The 17,344-nt window shown below is 31.0% G+C and overlaps 2 protein-coding genes and 1 pseudogene across 5 annotated transcripts; 1 reads left to right on the top strand and 2 right to left on the bottom strand.

The window, feature by feature from the left end:
- Window positions 1-38: 38 nt before the first annotated feature.
- Window positions 39-3,873, bottom strand: LOC108466954 (probable pectin methylesterase CGR3). Of its 4 annotated transcripts, none has more exons than XM_053025114.1 (7): window positions 3,523-3,873; window positions 2,441-2,636; window positions 2,174-2,213; window positions 1,928-1,969; window positions 1,068-1,442; window positions 691-746; window positions 39-463 (listed from the first exon to the last, which is right to left on the bottom strand). In XM_053025114.1, exons 2-7 carry the CDS (start codon window positions 2,555-2,557, stop codon window positions 311-313), a joined length of 783 nt encoding a protein of 260 aa, XP_052881074.1. In that variant the 5' UTR covers window positions 2,558-2,636; window positions 3,523-3,873; the 3' UTR covers window positions 39-310. The 4 variants fall into 4 exon arrangements, with proteins under 4 accessions (XP_052881074.1, XP_017622844.1, XP_017622845.1 ...); XM_017767355.2 differs by having other exon boundaries at window positions 2,435-2,636; window positions 3,523-3,870; XM_017767356.2 differs by having other exon boundaries at window positions 2,435-2,597; window positions 3,523-3,870.
- A 5,898-nt stretch (window positions 3,874-9,771) lies between these two features.
- LOC108462826 (DUF21 domain-containing protein At2g14520-like) lies at window positions 9,772-13,508 on the top strand. Its single transcript, XM_017762728.2, has 11 exons — window positions 9,772-10,133; window positions 10,467-10,543; window positions 10,624-10,707; window positions 10,838-10,951; window positions 11,061-11,147; window positions 11,316-11,455; window positions 11,551-11,638; window positions 11,822-11,895; window positions 12,008-12,132; window positions 12,237-12,499; window positions 12,592-13,508. Exons 1-11 carry the CDS (start codon window positions 9,956-9,958, stop codon window positions 12,631-12,633), a joined length of 1,272 nt encoding a protein of 423 aa, XP_017618217.1. The 5' UTR covers window positions 9,772-9,955; the 3' UTR covers window positions 12,634-13,508.
- LOC108462836 (uncharacterized) lies at window positions 12,704-14,416 on the bottom strand (annotated as a pseudogene).
- Window positions 14,417-17,344: the final 2,928 nt, after the last annotated feature.

Raw genomic sequence — 17,344 nt, 5'->3', positions numbered from 1 at the left:
AAACGATGAACTTGGGCAAAATGTGTAGAACACAAATATTTTAAGGAAAAAAAAAACAGAAAATTGGGATGACATAAAAACTCACTTGGAAAACAAAAAAAAAAAAAATTGTCTGGAGACTAGAAATAATAATACATGATGTAGTACACTTCAAAGTGAACCCACTTCCACCATTAAAACTTCAAGCAAAAATGTGAGTTACTCCAAAGGCCTTGTTAATCACAACACTGTTTGCCCTTTGGGTAAAAGGAGGATGCTTTTCAGATCGATGAGCCCGACTTGATTGGTGGAATGTCTCAACTTGATACCATTAATGTAACGACCTTAAGTGGAAAACTTGACAAGCTGGCTTGTATGACCTCTTCGTTGATGCTTGTTCAAACTTGTTTGCAGCGGCTTCATTCTCCTCTAGTTTAGTCTCAACAAAATATCTTATCCACCAAGTTGAACTTCGATATTTGGCCTTCACAAAAATGAAAAAAAATAAACATAGATTTCACAGTATCAGAAAGCTTCTTCAAGTTTAAATCCCACAGGTTTTATTCATTTGCATTGCAAGAAAATTCAGAGCACCCCACAGCATATTTGGCCTCATTGCTTCACTTCAAGCAAATGCTACTGCTAACTTATCTTAGCTCAAGTTGACCTTAGACTCTAGTCAAAATACAAAATGTGATCAATCACACTTACAGGACGACCAAATTTGGATAGCTCTGTAACCTTAGCTCTCTGCTGACCTAGATAACCTGCCCAAGGAATCATACATGCATCAGCAGGAAAGTACAGAACCTGAATTAAGTAACTATGAAACATAAAAGTAGCATGCAAGATTGCAATATTAAAGAACTTAAAAAAAGTCAGGTGCCATTAACTTTATGATATTGATTAGTATAGAAATTAGCAATCTCAGCCCAGTTAGTATTTCATCACATAAAGTAGCTAACGAAAGCTCCATGCCCTAGTCAAATCAGGTTTGAGTTTTGGTTTTCTTTTTAGTACATGCAGACAAATATTGAAAATAAAATATTATTTTATTTCAAACATACAAAACACAATGAGGACATTACCAGAAAATATAATAACACCATCAGATGATACCCTCGCCAGTTCTGGAAGAGTTCTATTAAGGTACCTAGGAGACAAGTAATCCAAGGCATCTGACACAATGACTAGGGAAAAGGATTTTGCACGGTATGGAAGAGGAAACTTGATATCTGCCACACGCACGATGCCTTTATGCACAAGACTTTTGCAACCAGCATCAGCATCATCTAAGTCATATGGCTCCACACCCCAGGCTTGAGTATCATCTTCTTTTAATAACTTAGAGACCACTGAACAAGTATCTGGGCCTACATGCAGTACCTTATGCATGCTGTCACCATAAGCCTTCTTCAGAACAGGTAGTGCTCTCTGAACTTCTAATGTGCATGAAGAACCACCTGCAAATTCATCAAAATGTGCAGTACGAACTTCCTCATCTTTCCTTTTGGGAAATGGACACTCCAACAATTTGGAAAGGCAGAGAATAAATTGAATAGTTGAAACCTTGAATCCTCAAGAGAAAAATTACCATTTCATTCTACCATTTACAAGTGCCAATGAAAGAAATATGCATGTAAAAGTAAATTTACCCTAAAGTGTTATCGAACTGCAGATGATTGATAAAGTTCCAAAATTTAGGAAATCCATTTAGGTGGGCATTTCAATATTGAGACTCCCATTTACAGATCATTTAGTAATATACAACTAGCAGAACACCAAACAGGAAATATTTGGAAACTTTACTGATTCATTCTAAAAGTCATTCTTGCATAACCTACTCATAGACTGCACTGCAGCATCATAGATCAACACCACTTCATACTCGTACCCCAATAATTCAGAAACTTGGGAACTATAATAAGAAGATAATATAAGCATTTACCTTCAACTTTACTTGGTGCTTCTTTTACACTGGTGGATTGCCCTGGAAACCAACAAAAGAAATAATTAACTGAAAACAGAAATAAAAGGAAGCACATAACTACAAGTCATGTAGGAAGACAAGAGCTAGTATTTTTCAATCTCAGTAGCTCAATTAGCCTGATATAGAGATTATTTCATGAACCATAATAACTCAGGTATTGCATCTAAGAAAAAAAAGTTCAAAAAGAGGGCAGAAAAAAGAAACCTGAACCATAATGCAAATAGCCAATCAGAAGAATTGCACCCTGAAATTTCAATACGCGAGTTGATCATTATTCTTGCATTTTAGGTGCACTTTACAGTATAACTAAAAACATTCTATTAAGAAAGCTGACAGAGATGAAGAACAAGAAAATGAACATGGCAGCGAACCAAAAATACCATTATTGACAGTTCAATTCTAACACAAAGTGACATAAATGAAGAAAACAAAGACGACAAAAAGCAAGATGAAAGTTGAAGCTACCACAACCAAAAGCCCAATAGATAAGAATGGTGATGAACGTGTCTTAGACTGTACTGAGCCAACAAAAGGGATGCTTCCGCCATCAGCAAAGCGCCGAGCAGGATTTACAGGCCTCCTTGACATGGTTATATAACAGTGATAAGACTGCAATGTATTATGGCTTCTGTTGGTGACAAAGAAGTAACTATAAATCTTCAAATATCTTCATAAAAGGAAAAGAAACATTTCAAAACTCTTTAACTTTCAATTTGATATCATGATCTGTGAATAAAAAATTCAATTATTTTCATTTATTTCAGTTCTTCAATGCTTGATATCAGTGACATTCACAAACTCACTTCATAATTGCAAAAATTGTTCAAGAAGCACCTTATCAAGATTCTTATAAGACATTGTGTAATAGCTTATATATCAAAACCCTTCACCCTTTTTCTAATATCAAATATCAGCAACGGCAGTACTTGTGTTGTAATAAATAATAATATAAAAACTAAATATTAGTAAAAAGAATCACGACTAATAGTTTATTTCATCTTAAAGTTAAGCAAAACAAAGGTGATAACATTTATACTTGATTAGCTTTCGGAAAACTGGCCGTTTTTCATGTATCACAATCTACAAAGATATTACCAATGGAACTTTCATGGATTCTCTGGATCGTAAAAAGAAGTTAAAAAAAAAAAAAGGGCAGACAGTAGAATTAACATTCCATCTACCAACTTCCTTCTTCTATAAGCAAGTATAATTCATCAACCAACCAAATAATAAAATCCTCAACCCTACAAAACTGCTTTGGCTACAGCAACAGTTCCTAAAGATGCTTCATCATGATCACAAAATCCAGTTCAAATTAACAATCAAATAACGATTAACCCCAATGAAATCCAATATCTTTCCATAATCTTCAACACCCAATTATACTTTCTCAATGAAGAAACAAGCACAATTATTGCAACAATCATTTGATAAATTTAACATGAAAAAGAAAAGGATAAAGGACAAGGATAATTCGAAGAATTAAAACAAAGACTTTAATAATAGTGTTGTAATCAAATACAAGCAACGAAGCAATCACAAAGCAGATTTACCTGAAGCAAAAAAAAAAAAAAAAAGATTTGAAGAATTGAAGTGCTACTCTTTTATGGGCTTTACTTAGGGCACGATCCAGATCTGTATCTGGTCTTCACTCCAGTATATTTTATTCACCTTTATTTCAATTTGTTTAATTAATAAAACAGATCGTTTTCTTCTTCTTCTTTTTTAATTACAGAATCTTAGATCCAAAGTATATAAACACTTGTTCAATCCATTTGGCATTTAAAGGGAAACAGAAGATTCCCTGTCGGAAAATCCGAATAGCCAGCAGGTTTTATTAGTTTGTCGGCCTACTTTTTTTTTTTGAAGAAAAATATAATTAGGTGTTTTACCCTAATAATATAAAAAAATAAATTAATTACTTAATTATGAAAATAGATCATATACACAGTAATCAGCCGGTGCCGCCTGACTAGTATTTTTTGCCTGGTTACTCTACATTATATCTATTTTTGTAATTAAATAATTAATTTATTTTATTTCGAATAATTTATTATTTTTTATATTATTAGAATAAATAAATAAAAAGTCAAAAAAAGGGTTCTGTCTAGCCAAAAGAAATCATTTCCACTTTTTTTTTATCTTAATTATGATTGTATCTATTGATAGGGATGTCACTATGGAATGGTGAACAAATCAAAATATAATCAATTCGTTTCGATTTCGACTTGATCTTGACTCTTAAAAAATTTTATCATGTATCCAAACTCGAAATTTAATAGAACATTTGATTTTATCTTAACATGATCTATATTTAATTTAGTTGTTTTATTTTTATTTTGAAGTAAATAAGATTAATTTTTTGAGTTTAGATTTAAAACTTAATATGTTTATTTATTGAAAGTAAAATTTAATATATATATATATACATATATATATATTAGGAGTATTTTTACAAATATCTTGAGATGGAGCGGGATAGATTTACCCCTATCCCGATCTAATCCAACCTGATTATTTTTTTTAATGTCACTTTACCTTCTTTGAACTCAATTTTTTTAAAAAAAAAATTCTAATATTAACGAATCCAATCAAATCAAAATGGTCAAAATCAGAATTTTTTACCATCCCTATCTATGGACCATACGTTGGCTTTACCTTGGGCTCAAGTTCGCTTTACCTTTAGATATCATGTCCGAAATTCAGATTTATTTTCATTACTAATAAACTTAGACATATTATTAAAACAGTAGTATTTTTTTTTTTTTTTGGACAAATCAGTTCATCGTTTACCCCTTCTATGTATCAATAGGACTTCTTTTAAAGGACAAATATATGTAGGGCATACCAATGACAAAATTTGAGAGGATTCGAATCCAATTGGCAATTTAATTCAATTCAAATTTTTATATTTTAATTTAATTTCGATTAGATAATATCATTAAATCACATCACATCAATTCAATTTAATTCCATTTTATTTTATTATTGGATATTGAAAAGTTTTTAAAAATTGTTTAATTTTCAAAAAAATCAATATTTTAAACATATAAATCCGATATAAAAATCCATTTAAAGCACAAAACAAAACTCATTGCTTCAAAATTTTAAATATAGTTTTATTATACTCTTACATATTCTATAATAAAATAAAAGAATAAACATTAAATCTAATTTCAATTTCAGTCTCACGAATTCATTGTTTATTTATTATTATTGTTAAAACTTTCAAGAATTCAAGTGTTCATCTCTTTTTACTTGTTATGTACTGTGTGTTTTTTTCTATTATTATTGTTGTTAAAATTTTGGTTATCATTATTAATATTTCCAAGTTGAGTTTTTCTTTTTTAGTCATTACATATTAATGCCTACTTTGATTACTAGTGTAATAATATGAAGAAAATAAAATGAGAAAAAGCTTATTTATTACGCATGTGTTACAATTGTTAGAAGTAAAATAAAAATAATTAATACAAATTTAAACTTGAAATTAGATAAATGAGTAAAAACTCTTGTAAAAAAAACATCTTTAAAATAAGCGAAAATTTTCATTCTCTTAGCTAAAAACAAGTCATAAGAGTAGCTAAATGTAACCGACTAAATTAGTTTATTGCTAACCCATATGCTAAAGCATGTGTAAAAATAATGTTCCTACCAAACATAGCACAAGAGTTATAAAATACAAATAATCTAACATTTGGTTATGTTTGGTGAAGATTGAGAGTGATTAAATTAGTGTTTAATTATATTTTTAATAAACATTTATAATTATTGATTTTGAGATTATTTTTATATGAATATAGTACTTGATATTTTATGTATAATTGAAAAAAATTAAAGTTATCAAATAATGTCTAATAAATCTAAAAATAATTTTATCTAATTAAAGTTGAAAAGTTCAAATCCAAAATAATTTTATCTAAATAAAGTCCAAAAACTCAAAGTCCAAAAATAATTAGGAAACCCGAATCAAATTGATTTAATATGGTTCAGTAATAATCGATTTCTTATGTCTATTGATTCGGTTTTAATTCAGAAAATAAAAAATTTGAATAAAAAAAACCGAAAAAATGAAACCGATCTCACTAGGAGTTGTCATTAAATTTAAATAATAATTTTTTTTTGTTTTTTAAAAAACTTCTTAAGGCAAAGGCAGATCGTTATTGAAGCCATGGTGAGATTTTGGGAAATTCTCATGAAGCCCCTTATTATACCTCCTAAATTTTTTGAAAATTTTAATGATTCATTCAAAATGTTGTGAAGTCTTGTTAAGCAGCTTAAAATTTGTAAAAAAATTAATTAGACCCTAAAAATTTTAAAAATTCTCATTAAGCCCTTTAAAAGTTTTGAAACTTTAATTAAACCCTTCAAAACTTAAAACTCACCGTAAATAATAATTAAATTTAGCAATAAATAAAATATTAATTCATTAACAAAAAAGTCATAGTTTAATTATCAATTGCACCACCCATTGTTCCTAGCCTTTGAATGTCAATTGTGGCCTTTGTCTCTACATATTCCACATTGAGTTGGTCGCCTCACCACCCTAGAGTCTTGTTAATTATGGTTAACCTTTCGGATCTTTATGTAATTCTAGATTCAAAAGTAATTATATGTTGAAAAAAAGAGTCAAAGTATACTTAGAATTTCAAAAATCATAATCCAGAATCATTTTAGATAGTTACAATAATAAATCATCAATACTCTAGTACTTGAATATATATTCATATGACTTCGTAAGTTGAAGAAGACCTTTATCAATTTAAGTCAAAATGCTCCTCAAAGATCTACACACTTTTTATAAAACAATCTCAACTCAAACTACAAAACTTTGATTAAGTGATTCAATTGCACTTTGAGATATACGAGTTAATAAAACAAAATTGCACACTAGTAAGTAGTGTTGCAATGACTTATCTGCTAGCAACATTTTTTCAACTATATATAACATGCAAGCTCTGGCATATCAATTAATCTCATTAGGAGTGGCATGGGCATATGATAGTGGTTTAGTGAATGGTTTCAACTATGTGAACTTTATAAGTGATTATTCTATAAGGAAACTGTGCCCAATAATTTATAATATGATGAGAATAAGTAGAATGAACTCATTATCATTATTAATTGTTAGTTGATTGAAGGGTCTATTATTAAAGTTATAACTTTAAGCGTTATTGTCACTTTATCACATGAAAAATGAAAGAGTTTCCATCTTTCAACTAAAGTGGCAAATAACCCTTGCACAATTCTAAAAGTCGCACATTTCTAGTATTCCTTTGTAATTTGTCTTCTATTTGCTCGTATAGAGCATCAAATTTCTATTGATGGCAGACCTGAAGATTTAAGGTTAACTAAAAAGTTTAGGTTGAGAAATTTAGGTGCAAAATAAGGGAGTGGGATATATATATAGGGTGCCCCTTGATAACCATGGTATGGGCAAAGCTAGGAATTTTGAGTTGGGAGCCAAGATTAAATTAAAATTTTTGGAGAGGCCAAAGTTAAATATTTTATGTTAAAATGGTTTAAATCAAATTATTAATTTTTAGAGGATCAAAATTTAATTAAAAGATTAAAAATAATTAAATTAAAGTATTAGTTTCAAAAGGGACCTAAAGAGCAATTATATCATTTAATCAAGGGGCCAAGGCTCCACCAATGGATGTTGAGGTCGCATTGAATTAAATTGGGTGATTTGATCTATGAACAATAACTACTCAAATCAATATTTTAGGTCTAATTTTGACATCCGCGAATGTTAGAAGTCTAGATTTATTAAAAAAAATACATAATGAAATATAACAAAACAATATTTTGAAATATATAAAACAAAAGACATAGTGGAAAAATCTCATTGTAATTTCTCTAAAGGATTAATATGTCATTTGGTACTTGAATTCAGTTTTAATGTATAATTTGGTATTTAGATTAAATGTCACCAATTGCCTTGATAAATATTTGACAGGCTTACTCTAGTAAAAAAATATAACTACTTAGCTGGGATAAGAACTAGTTCAAGTACCAAATTAAATATTGAAACCAAACTCAAATACATAATTAAAACAAAAAAAAATTATGTATCAAATCGAATATTGAAATCAAACTTAAGTACCAAATACTATATTAACCATTCTGTAAACTAAATATGATAAATCTCTAAATCAAAGAGAGAATGGTGGGCATGGCTTAGCTTTGGTTACAAATGACTGATTACAATTTTCTTGGTTATCAAGAATGATAAATAAGCAGCAGGGCAGAGGTAATTGAAGATACTGAAAAAGAGAGGGCTAAGCCATGCAGTGGCCGACTGATGATGCCTTTGCCAAATGGATTTTCTTTGATTCTTTGACAGATAAGACATCAAATCCGCTTTTGGCCAAAAAGAGAAGAAGACATCAAATCTGTTTCCAAATCCTTTTCTACTGTCCTTTTTTAATTGTCCATGCTTTGCCCACGTCATATAACTCATATATTTTAATTTGTCTTATTATAAGATATCTTTTAAAAATTCAAATTCTGTCGCAAATTTTATATTATCTAAATATTAAAATCTAAATATTGTAAAGTAATTTCAAAAATAGCATTACAAGTCATAATTTTATATTCGATGAATTAAACAACTCTTTAGAGATTTTTGTATATTATAATAATATTTAGGTTTAATGCTTACTTTGGCTTTCGAATTATATATATTTTCTTACTTTGGTGTTTTTTTCTTCTCACTTTGATACTTAAAACTATATTTTATTATTCAAATTAGCCCACAACGTTAAAAAATAAAGACTAACATATAATGTTATTAGAATACATCACGTCAGTCTTCTTTTTTATTTTTAATATTATCTATATTATATTAATTAAAAAGTTAAAATTTTATATATAATACATAAATAATTTAAAATTTTTTAAAAATCAAAATTAAAATAATTTTTTAAATAAAATTTTCTAAAATTAAAAATATATATATAAATGCAAATTTTAGAACATCATAATAATATATAAAATTGAAAAAAGTATTTAAATTTTAGAAATTTTCAAAAATATATATTCTACACTAGTTGTAATAAATTTTAATTTTTTAAAAAGTTCTATATTCTAAAAATGAATAAAAAAATTTCAAAAAGTAGAAAGAGTTTAACTTATTGTCTAGAAATTGAAAAAAATTAATTCAAAATTTTAAAACTTAAAAAATTCAAAATATATAAGTGTAGATTTTTTATTTTTTAAAAAATTGCAAAACCTTAAATTTTTTAAAATTATGAAAATTTAAAAATATTTAAAAGTTAAAAAAAAACGGTCAATGCTGATCAATATTGGTCAACCTTGATCAACAATCAGTTAAAGTCAAAATATTTTTAAAATATTTAATTTTAATATTTTTCTATTTTTGAACTTAAATTTATTTCTTATCAATTTTAATAAATCTTTTGGAGCGTGACCCATTTTAATTAGTGGATTTCACATGATATATTTTAATAGTTGCTACATGGTAATCGATTTTTTTAAACTCCGTTATAAAATATGTACTGAACCGTAATAGAAGATAATTTTAAGTATTAAAGTAAGATAAAATAATTATTATTTTATTAAAAAGTAAAATATAAGTAATTTTCTAACATTATATAATAGTATAGGTTGGGGTATTTTTTTTTCACCCGATGTGATAGAATCCGGTAATATTATAATTATTTGGAAATTGGGAAATACCAAATTCCAATTGAAGTCACGAAGCACAAGCTACAGCACAGCCCACATGTCACAATGTCACTCAAATCCACCCTTTTTAAGCCAAATCGGCCGCTTACTCCTTTCTTCTTCTTATTACTTTTGTCAATCTTCTCTCCTTCCTCCCATTTTCTAATAAGACACACACCTCTTCACATATAACATGCTTTTAGCAATGGAATATTCATCCTTTTCCTAACTACCGCTCTACGACTTCATTTTGAATTTTATTTCTGTTTGGAGACAAGCAGATAAAATTCAACAATGGCGGTGGAGGTAAGATGTTGCGGAACCGATTTCATTATTCACATACTCATAATACTATTGTTGGTGTTGTTCGCTGGGATGATGTCCGGCCTTACTTTAGGCCTTATGTCCTTGAGTCTTGTTGATCTTGAGGTTCTTGCCAAGTCTGGTACTCCCACTCATCGTAAACATGCCGGTATTTCTTCATTTCCTATTTTAAAATGCGTTTCTATTTGTATTCAATAACAATGATTTATTTTAATTTATGAGAACGAATCATTAATGGAATCATAGAATGTTTATTTCTTGATTATTTAGATTGTTCATTGAAATTTGTAGTCCACAGTTTTTTTTTTTTTTTCCTAAAAATACTTCAAAGTTTGAAGGATAGACTTGGAAATCACATGACAAAGCTAAGTGATGATTAATGAAATTTTTGACATATTTTGCTTTGTATGATGGATGTTCAATAGTCAGAGTCAATGCTCTGCCAATGCTAACTTTATCACTTATTCACTCGTTCCAACAGCAAAGATATTGCCGGTTGTCAAAAACCAGCATTTGTTGCTTTGTACGCTACTTCTATGCAATGCCGCTGCAATGGAGGTATATTATTATAAATACATCTTCAACAGGTGATCCAGCTTCTTGATTTTGGAACCCTTTTTTTTGTTACTTTTATTCAGGCACTTCCCATTTTCCTTGATGGTCTGGTCACAGCATGGGGTGCTATCCTAATTTCGGTTACCTTGATTCTTGTGTTTGGTGAGGTGAGAATCCACTTTGATTAGATTACTCACTTTTGTTGAACCTGGAACATGAGATTTTCCATAAGGTCCCCATACTTGGTTTAACAATTGTTTCGTGGTCTCCGGCATAAATTTGTTCTTGGAAGCGCAGATAATACCGCAAGCTGTTTGTTCTCGATACGGTTTGGCAATTGGTGCAACAGTGGCTCCTATTGTTCAAGTTCTTGTTTGGATCTGTTTTCCTGTTGCCTACCCAATAAGCAAGGTGATGAGTGTTGCGATAATTCCTCGTATGCCATTTTAACTATGAGAATGACAATCAAGCTTGTAATTCCTGCAAATAGCTCTCTTGACTGATCTTAAGTGATTTTCAGCTGTTGGACTTTCTTCTAGGCCATAGACATGTTGCACTTTTCCGGAGAGCTGAGTTGAAAACACTAGTAAATTTGCATGGCAATGAGGTGTGCTTTAACTGCTTTCTTAGTATCTTATTTGATATACTATAGGTACATTACCTTGTTTTGGAATTCAGTTGTTATTAACTTGGTTGTCATTTATCCCATCAATACTTGCTTTAAGAGAATCTGCTTTCTTTCATCATAACTTTGAGATTTATGATCCTTTATTAGGCCGGAAAAGGTGGAGAACTGACGCATGATGAGACAACAATTATTGCTGGAGCACTTGAGCTTACTGAGAAAACTGCTAAAGATGCCATGACGCCCATATCTGAAACATTTGCAATTGATATTAATGCCAAGTTAGACAGGTATGATTTTCTGCAAATCACCAACAAAGATAGATATATAGCAATTGCATCTCTTTTTCGACTTTGATTGCAAGTATAATTACATCTATGGACAGGGAATTAATGAGTTTAGTTTTGGAGAAAGGGCATAGCAGAGTACCAGTTTATTATGAGCAGCCTACAAACATTATTGGAGTCATTTTGGTAATCATTTTCTTTGGATACAAATTATTTTCAGCTCTTTCTAAGTGTTCCCTTTAACATGAATATGTCGTAAGCCCCTTTTTGGTACTTAATAAGCTTTTTCATATCCCTTAGGTTATTATTTTTCTAATTTTTGAGGGCTGATTGTGTTTTATTAAGTCATTTATCTTTTTAATCTTCAAGGTCAAGAATTTATTGACAATCCACCCTGAAGATGAAGTGCCTGTGAAAAGGGTTACTATACGAAGGATTCCAAGGTATCTTTTACTTAATGAACTCCAGAAAAAATAGACATATTCTGCAAAAACATTCACAATCTATCCCTTTTACTCATTGGTTGATAATAATATATATGTTTGCATGTTATAGGATTCAAGAGGCGTTGCCATTATATGATATATTAAATGAATTTCAAAAGGGTCATAGCCACATGGCCGTTATTGTAAGACGATGTGACAAGACAGAGCAGTCGCCATCTACTAACTCTGCCAAGGGTAAGTATTAGCCACTGGCATTTTTTTCCCCAAATTTTCACTCGTACGATGACTTAGCAGTCCTTAGGGACATTTATAAAGCAATTTTTGCCACTTCAAAACAGGTCCCTTGCCGGAAGTGAAAGTCGACATTGATGGCGAAAAACATCCTCGAGAGAGTGCTTTAAGACGAAAGCATTCATTTAAGAAATGGAAGAGCCTTCCCGTCACTAGTAATTCTTTTAAAAGTGGTTCTCGGAGCAGGAAGTGGACAAAAGGTTTGAATTCAGACATCCTACATCTAAATGGCAATCCACTCCCAACACACTCTGAAGAAGAGGCTGTTGGCATAATAACAATGGAAGATGTCATTGAAGAGCTTTTACAGGTACCATTACCTCTTACCATATTTACCAAACTTGATTCCATTTTTGTCGACAGTACCTCACACATTTGCTTTAAAAATATGACCTTGGCCAGGAAGAGATCTTTGACGAGACAGATCATCATTACGACGACTGATGACCATGTCAGACGTCTGGATCAGTGGTGGTATAAAATGAGATGAAAGAAGGAAAAGCTCAATATAGGCTTATGATGAATCAGCACCATGGGACAAGAAATAAGAAACTAGTAGTGTACATTAATTGTCAAGTACTCACTTCACTTGTCATGTTTACTTCTTTTCTGATCTGTCCTCTTATTTTTCCTATTTCTAGCTTTTTCTTCAGATTTGTGCTTCCTACTGTGCCTTTTATTTGATCTCTCAGGGTGGTCCTTTTCGTTCTTTCCATGTTCATGGGGATCTGAATCAGAAGAAGATTCATCAGACTTCAGGGAAGAAGGCTTTTCAGGACCCAACTTGACACGATCATCCATTCCAGTTCAGCTTGTTGACGGCTTCGCTAGGGACGCGGAATTTGTAGGTAGATAAGGTCTAGTTTCATCCATCCTAGAACCTATAGAACCTCGACTGCACTTCGCCCTGTCATCCTAAAATCGGTTTAACCATTGAACTTTTTACTGATAAAAATCTAAATCAACATATATAGCCTACGTGAGGGGTGACTTCACATGCAAAGAGACTCATCATGTGAATCCACTAATTCTCCCCCAACATAACAACTTTTTGTATAAATGTGGTACAAACCTTGACTAAAGAAATTCATCGATCTCATTGTCTCTTAGACCTTCATGTTCCCTTGAATAACTACCCTCTGCTACTGCTTTGCTTGATGAGCATGAAGAACTAACATTGCTCTCATGCCTCCTATTTCTGCTTCTATAAGGGATGCTAATATCCACATCAGTTCTGCTATTCCCACTATGGTCATTTGATCTTGACTTTAGCCTATCATTTAGTTCCATCTCCTTTTGTCGAACTCGCCACATCTCATTCACTTCAACACCTCTATTTGCTGAAAAAGAGGGGAGAAGAAACATATCCAGATAATTTACACACATTAGCATCAAAATGTAAAAGTTAAAAAATTCATTTATAGGGGATTCGTCATTATTCTTGAAGCACATGTTTCCAACATTTTGTCCGATACATTCAACATTATAACTGATCTTACTGTAAACCAAGCACAGTTGCGGCGAGGAACCGTGAATTTGGGCGACCCCTCACTTTAGGGTGCTGAAGAAAAACATCGATGCCATCCCTCTCTGCTTGTCGTCTACGTTCGGCTGCTTCTTTCAAAAGAATTGCAGCTATTCTGTTTTCTGTGATGCAGAAATAGCATTGTTCATAAACAGATTTCATTAACAGATGCAATTTTTTTTTACCAAGCGGCAATTTACCCATGTCAAAAATTGATCAGATCCAATCAAAAACTATGATCACATGTGCAAATCTTATCCTTTAATTGCTCAAAAAGAAGAAACTCTGATACGTTGGAATGCAATACTAACAGCTCAAACATTAATATAAACAACGTTCATTTGATCTAACTGATGCAGTAGAAATTGATTAACAGAAGACAAGAGAAAGAAGAGGAAGAGAGAAGAAGACACGGAATCCTCAAAAATTTTCCTCCATAATTCATCATTTCCCATGCCTTTCCTGTATATTGGCATAAGGAATGGCGGCGACAAAGAAGTTTGCTACAAGCGGAGCAGTTACAACAGTCCCATAAAACGCCCCGTGTCACTAAAAACACTCATCACCTTAAACGCTCCGTTTAAGATAACCAACTAGAATGCGTTCTCTTTTTTCCATATCCCCCGATTTATCGAACAGAATTCTTAATAAGAAACTGCTTTTTTTTTTTTTAATCCAATGTCGTTTGACACGCTGGCTGTATCACCCTCAATTACGAGTTAATGATCGACTTTAAAAAAAAAAAATTTGGATATCATCACTGTATCAAGCAATACCAATATATATTTTTCGTAAACTAATAAAAATAAGAGTATTTACGGTAGACAAATAAAGACAAAAAATATATATTTTTTAATGGGTCAAACTAGCGGCATCGGGAAATTTTAAAAAAATAATTTTTTTACGACGAAAGCACCAGTGATATTTAGAAAAATAAACTGTTGTAGAAATAATAATTTGAAGCTTTGATCATTGTTTCTAAAGATTTTGAACCGTTGGAAGATTTAAACCATATAAATCAACGAGAAAAAAGAAATTTCTTCTTTAATGTCGAAATCGACATGAAAAGTCACCTTAAATAACAATATCGGTAATTATTATGTACGATGTCTAGGATTTTCAATTGAAAATAAAAACAAAACAAAAAAGACAACACAAAAAGAAAAAAGAAAGAAAGAAAAGAATAACAAAATGGAAAGTAATGTAAATTTTAATGAGAATTTGAACCAAAAAAAGAAAGCATTTAATTCCTCTTATATATATATATTTTTTACGTCTTGAGTTATAGAAATTAAATACTTCTATTTTTTTTTAATTCTCAAAATTTCTTTATGATAAGGTTTATGTTGAACTGGCCAAGTATCCCATGAAGTAGTAACATCTAGAGGAGACCATTCTTCAAATGGGATAACTTTGTTAAGCTGGCAAAGAAACTTTCAGATTTCTCTATAATGAAAATCAGAATTTCTGATATCATCAGGAAAAATCTTGTAAATCCAAGCAGTAAGAAAAGATCCTAACCGAGTTGATTTTCTACATTGCATGAAATATTGGGGCTTGTAAAAGATAATTATCATATAAAGTCCCAATTTTTCATGATAAGACTGATTTATCATGTTTAGCCATTGTGGTAAAGGATGAAACCAGCTTAGAAAGGTGAAGATATTCTAATGTTCAGGAAATTAGATAGTAAAGGAGATCAGGAACAAGAATTGTATGACAATATGGTAAAGAAGTGTAAGGTACCATAAAAACCATTTTAATTCTTCTGGTTGTTCAACAAATTCAAACTTGATTGGGTGTATAAAAGGATAATCTAGATGTACACCCTATGGCTTGAGAATAAGTCCTCCAAAATTTTTAAAAACCTGAATATGATATTCAAACATCATTTCTTTAGTCTTTTGGTGAAAGTTTTTTGATGAACAAGGTTCATAACTTCTGGCAAGAATTCTAGGTTGAGGTTAGGAGCAAAGGATAAGAGGTATGAAAGGTTGAGGATGAAGAGGCTGGTCTGTACATTATTATAGGTTTGGGCCAAAAAGTTCTTTTGTAAGCAAAGATTTTTTTCTTGGGCCTGGAAAGGAAATCAACAAGGATGTTTTCCTTTACTTTGATATGCTTAGTATCAAAAGAGAATTTTGAAAACCATTCAGCCCATCTAATGAGCTAACGACGTGGGACTGTCTTTTGTTTGAACTTGAGCATTTGAGGGAAGGATGACATATCCATTTCAACAAGGAAATGATATCCTGCAAGATGAAATTCAAACTTTGAGATAACCTTTTTTAACTGCCAGAATTTTCTTGAAGGTGGAATGATAATGGATTTCTCCTTCTGAAAATCTTCCACTTTTGAATCCACAAAGATGTATTTTGCCTTCTTTTTCTTCAAGTAATATTGCACTCTACTATTTATCATTGACGTCTGTCTGTAAAACCCTTTTCCCATTGGAAAGAATTTGGAGTAGAGGTAAATCTTATAGCATTTCTTTAAGCTTTTGTACTGCTCTTGTCTGAGAAGATGACCATGTAGGAGGCTCTTTCTTAAGCATTTTTCTTAGGGGATTAATATACTTAGAAACTTTAGGAATAAAGTCTCTAAGATAATTAACAATCCCTAAAAATTGTTGTACATTTTTTTTAGACAGGTTTTCATTTGGAAACTTAAGAAGCTCTTATGAAATATAAGGCCCTGGAGAGTACTGTCTATCTTTCAACTTCATTCCCATAAATTCAATTTCTGGTTTATTTATTTGCATTTTTTTCTAAAAAAATTATCCTATATTTGAAAATAAGGGATTTGAATTCTTCTAAGAGTCGAGCATGAGATTCTTCTTTTAGGCTATAGAGTAGAACGTCATCAATGTAGATTAAAGCATTTTCCATAAGAGGTTGGAAAATATTTATCATTACTTTTTGAAACAGTGAAGGAGCAGTCTTTAACCCAAATGGCATAACTTTCCACTGAAAATGTTTGTTAGGAATACAAAACCCTGTTTTGGTTCTATCATCAGGGTGAATTCCTAATTACCAAAATCTTGCATTGAGATCAAACTTGGAAAATATTATTGCTTTAGCCAGGCTAGAAAAAAGAGAATTTCTATTTGGCAATAGAAACTTGTCGTCTTGAAGGAAATCATTAAGAGGCTAGTAATTGATAACCAGTCTTAATTTTCCTTTGATTTGTTCTGATCTCTTATTCACATAAAAAGCTTCACATGCCTATTGGGAATTTGATGGTTCAATCAGATCTTGTTGTTAAAGTTCTTTGCATTCTTGTTCTGCTAACAATAAATGATCTGGATTCATTCCCATATGGCTAGCTTTTATAAGGTTAATGTCTTCATTTTTCTTAAACGGAAGGGTAATAAAAATTCAAAATTTTTCCATAAAAGGTTTGACATTTGAGTAGGAATTCTGAATGAGAATTTGCAAAGGAATTTTCTTTTAACTCCTGAATGATTTGAAGAATTTTTCTAACTGGATAGAAAAAAGCTTGGGTGTAGAGACAAAGGGTTGAAATAGATTTTTGAAACGTAATCCATCAGGAAGGATTCTCAAATATTAGGCCTTTGTGTAGAAGTCAAAACCTACTACAATGTCTTTTCCTGGGAGTTTTGAACCCAAT

Source organism: Gossypium arboreum, chromosome 2 (assembly GCF_025698485.1).
Source record: "Gossypium arboreum isolate Shixiya-1 chromosome 2, ASM2569848v2, whole genome shotgun sequence".
NCBI classification, from domain to species: Eukaryota; Viridiplantae; Streptophyta; class Magnoliopsida; order Malvales; family Malvaceae; genus Gossypium; species Gossypium arboreum.
This window is presented reverse-complemented; position numbering and strand designations above follow the sequence as displayed.

Excerpts from the sequence above, each read along its gene's own strand:
- LOC108466954 (XM_017767355.2), bottom strand. The coding sequence starts at position 2,557 with ATGTCAAGGAGGCCTGTAAATCCTGCTCGGCGCTTTGCTGATGGCGGA. Across the intron at positions 1,970-2,173 it reads CTATTTGCATTATGGTTCAG|GGCAATCCACCAGTGTAAAA; the intron begins GTTTCTTTTTTC and ends GTTGGTTTCCAG. Across the intron at positions 464-690 it reads TATCCAAATTTGGTCGTCCT|GCCAAATATCGAAGTTCAAC; the intron begins GTAAGTGTGATT and ends ATTTTTGTGAAG.
- LOC108462826 (XM_017762728.2), top strand. The coding sequence starts at position 9,956 with ATGGCGGTGGAGGTAAGATGTTGCGGAACCGATTTCATTATTCACATA. Across the intron at positions 10,134-10,466 it reads CACTCATCGTAAACATGCCG|CAAAGATATTGCCGGTTGTC; the intron begins GTATTTCTTCAT and ends TCGTTCCAACAG. Across the intron at positions 12,500-12,591 it reads TCATTGAAGAGCTTTTACAG|GAAGAGATCTTTGACGAGAC; the intron begins GTACCATTACCT and ends GACCTTGGCCAG.